Source organism: Macrosteles quadrilineatus, unplaced genomic scaffold, assembly GCF_028750875.1.
Source record: "Macrosteles quadrilineatus isolate MER2022 unplaced genomic scaffold, UCM_ALF_1.0 Scaffold_9__3_contigs__length_116548681, whole genome shotgun sequence".
Classification (NCBI taxonomy): Eukaryota; Metazoa; Arthropoda; class Insecta; order Hemiptera; family Cicadellidae; genus Macrosteles; species Macrosteles quadrilineatus.
The window spans coordinates 55,165,859-55,177,787 of NW_026542602.1; the positions used below are offsets into that span (position 1 = coordinate 55,165,859).

Here is an 11,929-nt window from a genome sequence, read left to right on the forward strand (position 1 = left end):
AGAATTTCATTTTTATATTCTTTCCGTGCATTATACACCCTTAATGTCCGGACAGTCAATGAATAGGCGTATATGTTTGCACCTGAAAGATTTGACGTCAGACAGAAACGTTCGTTACTTTCTGAACAGACCTCGTGTACTAGCTCTCTAGTACAAGTAACGGGAACTTAACATTTTCATAGCCTAACTCTGATCTACTGTATTGATTCAATTTAATCATAACTTATATAATCTCTCTTGGTCGATCTGTTAAAGGGTATATAGACCCTCCTGACAAATTTGTGTAAGTTGTTATAAGTTGTTGAGTATAGATGTTTATAGAAATTGTGTTTGGACGGGGAAGAGCTTAAATCAATTATAGCAATAAGAATGGTAAATCACCTTGTTTAGGAATTTTTAAGTAAATAGGCCTATATTATAATGTTAATGTTTTTTATGTTTTCTACTAACATTCTAGTGTACGTTGTGCCTTTTATATACCTTTTAATATGCTTGTTGAAATATAACTGTTTGAATTCAACTTGTATTCTTAATTTACCTTTTGATGTCACTCTAAAGCCTTTACAAATTATTTTTAGAATTCACTCTCCTTTTTGCAATTACAGGACGCTGGACAACTTTCTTACATTGTGTTGACATGGGATTAAAAGTTTCTGCATCAAAGGTCCATAAAATGAATTTTAAAGATAAAACCTTGAAACTTGAAAGTCATAAAAAATAGTTTAGGTGTATTTTTGTCATATAATGTCTCTGGTACACTGATTTGCCTCATTTCATCGTACTTGATGGCTCCAGGAGATTTCTGACCTGAAATACAAAGTTCTAAAGTTTATTCAATTATTGGCTTTAAGAATGTAAATTTACAAAATGTTTCAAGACCTTTATGATATTCTATAGTAGACATAACTATAAAGTTCTTTATGTATATTTTTATTGTCATATAATAAGTAGGATCTTATACTTAACTACAAAACTGTGTTTTTTTGTATTTTAAATCCATAGCATTAATTTTGTTCGGATTCTCTATTTTATAATTGAAATCAGAAGCTGGCTAAATTGCAAATGATTTTAAGCTAAATAATTCAATGGACATAAAAATAATAAGAAATGATAGATTCCCTGAACTATGATTTCCTCAGATAAATTAGAATCGTTTCCAGACACGCATGCCATTTTTCATTGGGCTGTCAATAAATGATGGTTCCTAACAAGAGGTCAACAATATTAACAAGACAAGGGTTTGGACCGTTTTCTAAAAAAAAAACTTAAATGCCACTGGCGTGGATAAAAAGAGTTCAAAATCATCCTTAACAGGAAGAAGAAATAGTAATACCGTACGGTAATTCAAAGGCTTCTTGTTCAAAACAAAATCGCCACAATGTGCAAAATTGCACACAACCTAATTTACCACATCTAACCAATACCACATCCAACCAAACTTTGAAAGAGTTAAGAATATATTTAATGTTTGTACGAGGATATGTCAAAGACATTCTAGCATTTTCTATGGTTTTAATGTAAACAATACATTAGGTCTAGCCTGAAGTAATGTGAAAAACAATCCCAGGCTCGTGCCTAGCGTCCTAGGACAAAAAATTTTTTTAGACAATACGTTAGTTTGGCTTTGGTAAGTAAAAAAACATAGTTAAGATAATATGAAGCCAGTTTAAGAAATAAAATAATTATATTATACAGACAAATACATAAAATTACCTGTAATGGTCACTAAGGATTGGGTAGATGGCTAAAACTTGAGTTGACCTTTGGCTTGTCATGAGAGCTTGAGTCTTTCGGAAGAGAAATCAGTCTATAAAATCAAAATTTTATCTCATCGTTTTATCCCAAAAGCAAATAAGGTAAACATCTATATTTTCCTACCCACCTAGCCTAACAATACTATCATTATTAACAAATTAAGTGATCCAAAGGCGACTTGACTCAACCTCAACCCATAGAAATAATTATTATGAGTGCTAATCCACTAAATACTACTATTTAATTATTAGTATGCATTTTGAAAAACAAAACTCACAGTAACACAGCGAAAGATGCCAAAAACAGGGCTGCAATGAATCTGAAATATGCGACTCCGAGGAGAAGAAACATCTGGTCTGAGACGAGTTGTCCTAAGAAGTTGACAGCTCCTCCAACACTCATCATGATGGTCGAGGTCTTGGCACCGAACAATTCTACAACAAAACATTGAAAATATATTTGTGAACATAATCTTTAAAATTTGTATATATACCTGAATTTGTAGGACCCATAATGTTGTTTTAGAGGTATGCTAGAACTCAAAATTTCTGAATAGCCGATTATCAATATTGTATAAAGAAAGAATTTCAAAAACATAAAACTACAGTGATAGTTGTTAAAGAAGGCAGAAGCCGTTTTCAGGGCAAAATACTAAACATCTCCTTTGGTCTTGTAGACATCACCATTGAAAATGTGAAAACAATAGACATAGTGTTAAGAAAGAAGGATTTATTGTCCAGTACTGAGCAAACAAATATTTAATATATTCTATCTTTAAAATGACAACATTGACAACCCCACCTACCTCTCTAAGAAAAAACCTTGATCATTTGGTTTTTAAAAATTATGATATATACGTTATACATGCACAGTATGTTATGTATGGTAAAATGAAGTTGTTTTGCATTATAAAAAATGTTATGATTAAAACAAACAATTTTAGAGCCATTTATAAAATTTAATATAATGAATTTAATTGCAAAAGTATTACCAGTTGCCAAGTAGCATGGGATTGCCCTTAACCCGAGATCAAAGACGATGACCTGCACGAGTAGAGTGGCCAACATGAAGTAAACAGTCTTGTTACTTGTGTCCTGTAACATAACATTATTGAGATGAGGACGCCACCTAGGTGTGTATTTTAACACAAATATGAGTGAAGAATGAGTGTATGATGGTGTGAGATGATCTGTGTAGCTTTGTTACTGAATAATATCAGCTGTTTCATCTGTCAAATTCATTTATTGAAAATGCAATGATCAAGGACAGCTGGGTCAAGTTTTGAACCATCAGAAAGCTACTGACTTCTCAGGATTGAACCGGCAACCTTATGATTGTTATTTGAAGTAAAGGTTGATGTCATAAACTTATAAGATTGCATTGTTCAATGTAATTTGTATATGAGTACAAAGACTAAACATGACACAAAAGTCGCTGATAAACAATTTCATATTAAAATTTTAATCTTTCCATGCTAGTTTGCAAATATGTATTGAAAATTATTGTGTAAAAATTGTTTGATTTTTCATGCTTTCCAGTTTTTAGTTTTCTTTTGTGGTATAAAATAAATATTTAGTTAAAACAGTATACAATAATTTAATTCAATCATTTTTACATTTTAGTTGCCTCATGATTTACTAACTTGTAAATACACTATTTATTACTAAATTTAAAATCTAACCTCCAGTAAAGCAAAAGCAGCCATGACAAATAGCAGGACTGAAGAGCCGACACAGCTGGTTATGAGCAAAACTCTCCAGGAAACAGTTGTTATCAGTTGTACCAACATGAGCGCAACAATGCAATTGACAACACTAGCAGTGTAGCCAGCTGCTACGACGTCTGACTCTGATAGTCTAGGCCGGGCTTCTGAGATGTGGTACAACTGTTGACATTGATTAAAATTAAAAATACATGCAAGATTAATATAGGGAAATTATTTAAGTGTTATCAGGGTAAGTTATAAATAACTAACCTATTCACTAACGGGCAGCACAAGAATTAACATAAAGTTGATTGTGACTATCAACCTATTGTGAGACAAACCGATATAGGAATCCTTCCTGATTCGTGATTCACTTAAGCAAATGACTTGATGTTCATCGAACACAAAACCAAAACCAGTACTAATTTATTTACCAGTAGGAGCCTGGCTGATTCCTTTTTTCTATTTTATAAAACAATTATGATTTAGAGTACAGTATTATAAATTTCAAAATCTATAGAACTAATACTATTAAATTTGTTTGGATTAAATTAATTTTGATAATTAATTAAATGTTTCTTTGATTCTTTACCTGGTCTGATTCCCCTAGTGCTTGGCTGGTGTTGGCCCCACACAGCAATAAGAGCACTATCAGATGCATCAAAGGATGAGACGTTTCTTTCTGTAGACATCTGTTATCAAACTCCGCTTCAGCTGAAGCCACATCGCTTCCGCACAGCTTCGCTAGCTCTAAACATAGTCTGTTCAAGTTGACATACAGTTTTGGTCGTCCAGTCAAAAATTTATGAGATAAATCAACAAACATGTTTGTGAAGACGATAGTGTGACTTTAAGTTTAAGTATTTCTACGTTTTCTGTTACCATTAAATTACTCAACATTGGTAAATGTTCAAAGAAGACCCAGTATATTTCTACACTGTTATCTATTATTATTATAGCTTTTGGTATTTCAATGAGAAGTGAGGAAGTTCAGAATTACGATATCAAACCTAATCATTATGTAATTTGAGTCAAGTTATTACTATTTAATTTATTTTGTTATGATTATAAATAGTAATAACCTGATACAGTAGAGGGTACTCAAAACGATTGAAAATTGGAGGTGTTCAGATAAAAAAATTGTTTAAAGATAGTTGTTCATTGGGAGTAAAAATGAGATGCTTTATTTTAACTTTGGTTGATAATATTTAAATAAATTTTTACAATTTTTTTTGCTACTGCTCTTGATTGTCTTAACATCACGGCAACACCCATGAGCATATTTTGCAGTCCCCGCCAGAATGGTTATAGTCTCCCACGAGGCCACGACCGCAGCAAAACCCATGGGTGAGCATATCTTGCGGTCTCAGCGTCACCGCTGATGGTCTCTCGTTATTGCAGCAACACCGCTATCCACCTTTCAGTTAACCGATATTTCGGACAACCAGGCTTCTGATAATCGACACTCTACTGTATGAACTGTACTGTATAGGGGATAAAACAAAGTAAAAAGCAAAACTAATACTACTGGTATTGTACTTAAGAAATCCACAATATACTCACCCAGAGCAGCTAAATTTTTATCTTTCACTATAAAATACAAATATGAAGGACTTTCTGGCACATGTCGGAAGAAGAACCAAGATACAAAGAGAAGAAATGCAAATGCAGGCACCAGAAATGAGTGTCCTTTCCCAATTGCTGGAACAATACAATGTTAACTTAACTAACATTATTGAGCTGAGCGAAACGAAGCGAGCGAAGCTCTTATACTTCACTCCTGCTTTTGTTTTACAAATACTCCTCCTGATGGGTTGAAGCGATCTGCACGAAATTTAGCACAGTCATAGTAACCAACCATGGGAAGATATAAATCTGAAATGGTACAAATCGGACCACAGAGCTTTTCCCTGCGTGAATTTAAACTTTTAGAAATTTAACATGGGTCTTATGGGTTAATTGATCGCCATGACATTATTTGCAATATAACAATAAAAAAAAAGGTAAACAAGAGTCGCAACATATGTTAGTCAATGAAACCTTATATATTAATGAAGGAGATTTCTACAAAACACTACTCCTCCGTTAATAATGGACGGATTTTTACAAGCAATGTGTCAAAATTAAGTATTTTTTGTGTAGACGCCCCCTTTCATCAATTCCTGTAATAAAAGTCCTCGGGCTTTGCCCACCAGCCATCAAAATCCAGATGTGTTTTTTATGAAGTAAAGATTTTGTTTACTTAAACAGATGAATAAAAGATATATGGTTGAATTGTAAATTACCGAATACTGATATCTGTCGAGTACACCAACTATCTTACCAAGTATCTGAAAGGAAAATCTATGGTAAACCAAGGTATTTTATGTCACTTAAACTATCTCAGTACCACAAACTAAGGGATGAAATAGAATTTTTAGACTGTAACACACTCAGTCAGTCACTCGTTCAACCATGTTCTTTTTAAAAGACAACGGTTGACCAGAATTTTTATGTTCTAAATCATTTTAATGAATGGTAAACACACTTGCCCACCCAAAGCACTGTGTAGACTAAGAGTTTCGCTGAGCATGAGACCAAGGGACGTTCCTACAGTGAAGACGGTCGCTACGGACATCCTGAGTGGGTATGGAGCGAGTTCCACCAGGTACAGAGGAACCACACAGACAGCCACACCTGTTGACAACAATACTGCTCTACAATAACGCTCAGAGAGTGTATAGTTCATTGCACTTACTCTTGGGACTAGAGTTTTTGTTATGTCCCATCTTCACATGCTAGGATGTTAGTTCTAGCCAGGAACTGTTTTACTCATTACTTCAGACTAGAGAGGGTCGTGGCATTATCACATAGATAAAATACATTGGTGATTGGCAGGGTTTGAACCCACGACCTCGGACACAGAAGCCTCGTACTCTATCACTATACCAGCTACCAGAAAGCTCCCCCCTTGAGACAGAATAAAGGTAATCAATTACCACACTTCCTTTACTATTTATTTCATTTTATGTTTCAAAGCCAGAAGAATTTTTGATTCTTTATTCTTTTCCTAAGGGGACTGTTCAAACCCTAGTCTTGTTGTTACGAATATTAACCTTTTGTAAGCGTCCTTAATCAATGCCCCAATGAAAAATGGTTGGGCCCAGAACTTACTAAAGCCGCCCTGCAAATAGTTTTCTGAACTTTTTCTGCCCAAAATGATGGTTACTTTCAACTGTGGGGGAGTTTGGGTAAATGAAGGCAGTAGTTTTGCGTAAATATATACAAAAATTGTTTCAAAAAATTTATCAGGTTAAATTTAAATTAGATAAACACATTAAATGAAAACTATATTGAACATTATGCAAGCTATACTTAGCTCATAACCGATCATTTACCACAGTACGGTAACTACAACCATATGACTGAACAGAACCTACCGATGAACAGTCCTAGTATAAGCCAAGCAACTATGAGTATTGTTTCTGACTGCATTAGACTGGCCGCAAGATGTGTCGCTGCCCCAACTGTGCCTATCATCTGACTGACGAGGGTTGTGTACCTCCTGTAACAAAGGGTTACAGTTTAAACGACTCCCTTGAAGAAAAATACTTCACTTTGCCTTTACGAAATTAAGAAAAAAATAATTAGCCATACTATATAGTTATTTATTCTCTGAATAGGTACAATTTGTTACAATCATACTGTCAAATAATGAAGTTTTATAGTGTATTAAAAACTTTTATTCTAGGAATAAAATGTTACATCTGAATTATTTGTAAATACAAAAATACAACAACCTCCAGATGATCTTAATTATCAAATCAATATTACAGAATAACAAACATATGACATCTTCTCTTCCTCTTTTTAAAGACATGTTCTTCTTGGTGGATTTATTTGTCTACCAAACGAGGAAAAACAATTAGGCTCAGTTCCAGGGTCATCAGATGTTTTGGGTTGTAGTTGTCTTAGCATTACCCCGTTGCGACGTAACATGCCTTCATTTGTCTTAACTCTGTATGATCTTGGAGCTACCTTATTAACTATCTTCCCATCTTCTCTCCTATCAGGAATATACACGTTGCATCCAATAGTGAATTGCTTTTCATCTCTCACTCCATGCCGTTTATTGAAGTAATCTGCTTGAGTTGTTCTATATAGTTTGTCCAATTCTCTAAATCTCTTGTGATCTACCATTTTAGGCTTAAGATCTTTTGTCAACGACGGTAATCGGGTTCTTAATCTTCTTCCCATCAACAATTCCGAAGGGCTGTACCCTGATGGACCTGGTGTTGACCTGTACTCCAGTAATGCAAGAGTGGGGTCTTTGTTCTTTGTAAGCATCTTTTTAAGCGTTTGGACTGCTCTTTCAGCTTCACCGTTTGCCTGATGGTGTAAGGGACTACAACAAATAGTTTTAAACCCAAAATCGGCTGCAAATGCTCTCCATTCTGAGCTTGTAAACTGCGAGCCAGAATCAGAAATGACGATTTCAGGGATCCCATGTCGAGCAAAACAGGCTTTCATTTTCTTGATTAGTTCATCTACAGTCATAGTGGACACATTTATCATTTCCAAGTATCGTGAATAATAGTCCACAACAGCCAAGTACTTGCCTTTCACAAAGTCAAAGTAATCAATGGCTATTCTTTGCCATGGATAGTCAGGAGTGTCTGATTGAATCATTTTTTCTGACCTTTGATTTTGGTGTTTAGCACAAGTGTCACAATTTTCAATCAGGTTATGGATCTCTGTTGTAATTCCTGGCCAAAACACAGATTGTTTCGCTCGGAGGACTGTGCGTGTTGACCCGAAATGACCATCGTGCAGTTTACTCATGATATCCTTTCTAAGTTCAAATGGGATGATAATTCTTTCTTTATAACAAATCAAGTCTTCTATTAGAGATAGGTCGTCTTTAAACGTATACCACTTTCTCATTCTCTCTGGCACATCCTTCTTATATTCAGGCCATCCATTTTCTGTGTATTTCACCAACATCTGACATTCTTCACACAGGATCTGGGCATTCTTTATTTGTTCCAATCTTGACTGTGTTGCTGGAAAGTTTAAAGATATTACCTTAATGTGTGCCTCTACCTCTTTTGTGAACTCATCTGTAGAATCTGGGATCGGCGCTCGGCTTAATGTGTCTGCTGTAAACATTTCTTTTCCCGGAATGTGTTCGATGGAGTAGTCAAATTTCATCAATCGCATTTTGAATCTCTGAATCCTAGCTGGTATTGTGTCGAGGTCTTTGCTTCCAAGGAGCGAAACTGTCAAATAATGAAGTTTTATAGTGTATTAAAAACTTTTATTCTAGGAATAAAATGTTACATCTGAATTATTTGTAAATACAAAAATACAACAACCTCCAGATGATCTTAATTATCAAATCAATATTACATAATAACAAACATATGACACATACATCTCAGTCGTCAAATATGAATAATTACATTTCATAAATAAGATATAGAATAATACTTGAATATACAATCCACCAGAAAAAAATTATGTTAAACTATACTGTTCTTTTTTGGGTAAGGTACTTTCGATGTTATCTAGAAATTTTTGGTAATTTTAGAACATATTACAGTAATGTTCGGTATCACGATTTTTATTGGAGCGTCCAACATTTTTTTTATAATTTGAGATGACAAAAAACAAATGAACTAGTAATTTGTCCATATTAATACATGCTAATTAACCATATTCATAAACTTTATACCTATTTATGTAGAATAGTGATTATTGAACATTGAATAAACCAACGCCTGAAAGATAGCTCCTGACCTATGCGGATCTCTCCCTATGCCTGCCTATTGTGCTAAAGTTTCATACAAAAAAAAAAAAAAACAAAAACCATTCAAACCTTGCGACCAATTCTGGATTATTGAAAGTGCCAGACCAACGGAAACCAGGTTAACATACTTAGACTTGATTATGAATTGAAAAAAAATCTTTAGCTAACACAGCACAAAATAAGCTAAAAGCATGCCATGTCTTACCTGCCCGCCCAGTCAGTCAAGATTGCCGACACACCAGTTCCGACGACTCCCCCCACCAGCAACAGTGTGCGGAGGTTGGACATCGGCAGTTCTACCCAAGAGTCTTCAACCTGGGAAGGGTAAATTTGTAAAACGCAAATTAATAAAATAATGTAAAATAAATATATTTTTTATGAATGGCACATACAAACATGATGAAACCAGAAAAAGGTTTTTAAGGTAAATGTCACATTAATTGATATAAAAGTTACGTGCTTGGATGAAAGTTCACTTACATGATAGGGGTTGGTGCTGGTTCCACAAATGTAACCGACGGGGATCGAACCTCCGAGAGAGAGGAAGATAACAGACAGGAGTAACACATGAGACCATTTCCCTGGCTGTGGACATGTCATTCATTAACTTGGTCCAGGGCCAAAACAAAAACACACACACACACAAACATGAGTCTGAGCAAATTTTTAACCCTAGTAAAATTTCCAGAAAAATCAGATTTTCATAAAAAAACTGCCTCAATGGATTTCGATTAAAATTTAGTATGTTATGGTCCTTCTCTAAACAAAATGGTACATCTCCAAACCTATATAAATTACAGTCCAAAAGTTAGCGTACTGCCATTTTGAGAAATTATTTATCTGTCTTAATAATTAATGAAACAAATGCTGATTCTGACGTGAAGAGTGGGAAAGTCAACATTTACATATACTAATACTTTGATGTGGTGCATCTAACTTTGAAATTATTTTTTCAGTTAATTACTAACAAATAAATCACAGAAGTTCTCTTTTGTAAGACAATCATAAAGTACTAAATACCTTTTTTGTGTGATGAATAGTGTCAGGGGAATGTGTGCAAGTAAAACATTTGGAGTAATATAGTCCTTCCTCCATTACAGTTCTCTGTAACAACATCATTAGTTGTTAATTCATTGCTCAATAATCGGCCAAAGGAGATAAATTTAAACAAATTTAGGAGTTTTAATTCAGACAATTAATTAACTTGAAAAGTCAAATAGATTACTCTAAAGTAGTTTTTTTTTTTTAAGGTCTAAGCCCACAAAACAACTAACTCTATTATAGGCTACCTTATGTTTCAGAATCCTACTCCTAGTAACTGTATCTTTATAGTACCTATATTAATGAATTTCCTCATAGTTTTTCTTTAAGTATTACTATTCTTACTTCATCCTTTTCTGATATAGGCTACTCAACGAACTCATCAAATTAAATTGATGAAAAACCTCTACATTAAAAAAAACTATTATTGAGTATTGAAAACAATTTAGGATTTAATTTAACAGTTGGAATAAAAGAACAAAACTCTTTATGAAGATATTTGTTTGATTAAACAAAAAATTACAATTATTTTAACTGTCAATGGTTACCTTATAGGTATCAAATGTTACGTAATCAGAGTTGCGTAATTCATAAATAATCACATAAATAACTGCAGCATAAATATTATTACGTTTAGTACTTGAAAAGAAAAGAAAATTTCAACTTATAAGTTGAATATTGCTGTATTTTGTTATCTGTTAAATTCTTCAAGAGAAATCCCTAACTTGCAGTACAGAATTTATTCACTTTAACTTTACTAAACTAAGTACATAAATTAATTCTTTAAAGACACACACCTAATAACTATAGAGATCAATAGTTAACGAGTTTAAATCACCGTTTGAAAAGTACTGATGAATTTTGTTTATTTAATTATTTCACAGAACTAATATTTTTGACAGTTGCTTGAAATGTTGATTTACCTTAACTACTGTTCCATAAATATTTGACTCCTGTTCCATAGCACCTAGATCACGCCGGTTGCACAACTGGGTTGACTCAATGTGTGGGAAAATTGAAGCAGATGTTTTGTGACGTCCAACTTCATCAGGTGTGTTTAAAATTGGTTCCTAAAACCTATTTAGCTTGGTTCTAATAGTTCATTGTCTGTAGTGATTAAAACTCTGAAATTGTTACACTTATATTCTTTTGGGATTAGAAAATTAAACACTTTAATTAAAAGTTTACTTTACAAAATAATATTTTGAAGCATTTGACTTTTTTCTGATCTTAGAAAATATAAAAAGGTAGATTTCATCACAAGGGCATAAAGTCTCATTTCGATCCGATCTCAAGTTTCCAAATGAACGACGGTTGCATAATTATTTAAGCAAACTAAGTTACAAAACAAAAATATTTTTCATGTAAAGATAACCCTTCAGTACGACTTCCAGCTTGTTCAACATTTTTTAAGTGTAAACAAGCACCTGTTTAGGAAGTGATTTGATTGTTTGATTTCTTACATTATAATGAATAGCCTATATTACAATATCAATAAGTCAAACTATTAACAAGAATGCTACACTAAGCTGCAACAGATTAAAACAATGGACACCTGTGATTGAGCTGATTTTTACTTTCTAAGGACCAAAAAGGTTTTCTACTACCTAGGGAGTAAAAGAGCTGCTTTAGACCTGCTA

At 33.7% G+C, this 11,929-nt stretch overlaps 1 protein-coding gene across 2 annotated transcripts; it reads right to left on the minus strand.

Annotated features, from left to right (window-relative positions):
- Positions 1-701: 701 nt before the first annotated feature.
- Positions 702-11,277, minus strand: LOC129004210 (solute carrier family 2, facilitated glucose transporter member 5-like). Of its 2 annotated transcripts, none has more exons than XM_054432692.1 (13): positions 11,213-11,277; positions 10,269-10,352; positions 9,729-9,833; positions 9,454-9,563; positions 6,880-7,004; positions 5,996-6,136; positions 5,024-5,161; positions 4,053-4,210; positions 3,437-3,640; positions 2,747-2,849; positions 2,033-2,189; positions 1,714-1,807; positions 702-807 (listed from the first exon to the last, which is right to left on the minus strand). In XM_054432692.1, exons 1-12 carry the CDS (start codon positions 11,249-11,251, stop codon positions 1,726-1,728), a joined length of 1,446 nt encoding a protein of 481 aa, XP_054288667.1. In that variant the 5' UTR covers positions 11,252-11,277; the 3' UTR covers positions 702-807; positions 1,714-1,725. The 2 variants fall into 2 exon arrangements, with proteins under 2 accessions (XP_054288667.1, XP_054288668.1); XM_054432693.1 differs by lacking the exon at positions 11,213-11,277 and adding an exon at positions 11,087-11,124.
- Positions 11,278-11,929: the final 652 nt, after the last annotated feature.

Coding starts and splice junctions, on each gene's coding strand:
- LOC129004210 (XM_054432692.1), bottom strand. CDS start 11,251: ATGGAACAGGAGTCAAATATTTATGGAACAGTAGTTAAG. Junction 7,005..9,453: donor TTGACTGACTGGGCGGGCAG/GTAAGACATGGC, acceptor CCTTTGTTACAG/GAGGTACACAACCCTCGTCA. Junction 4,211..5,023: donor TAAAAATTTAGCTGCTCTGG/GTGAGTATATTG, acceptor GACTATGTTTAG/AGCTAGCGAAGCTGTGCGGA.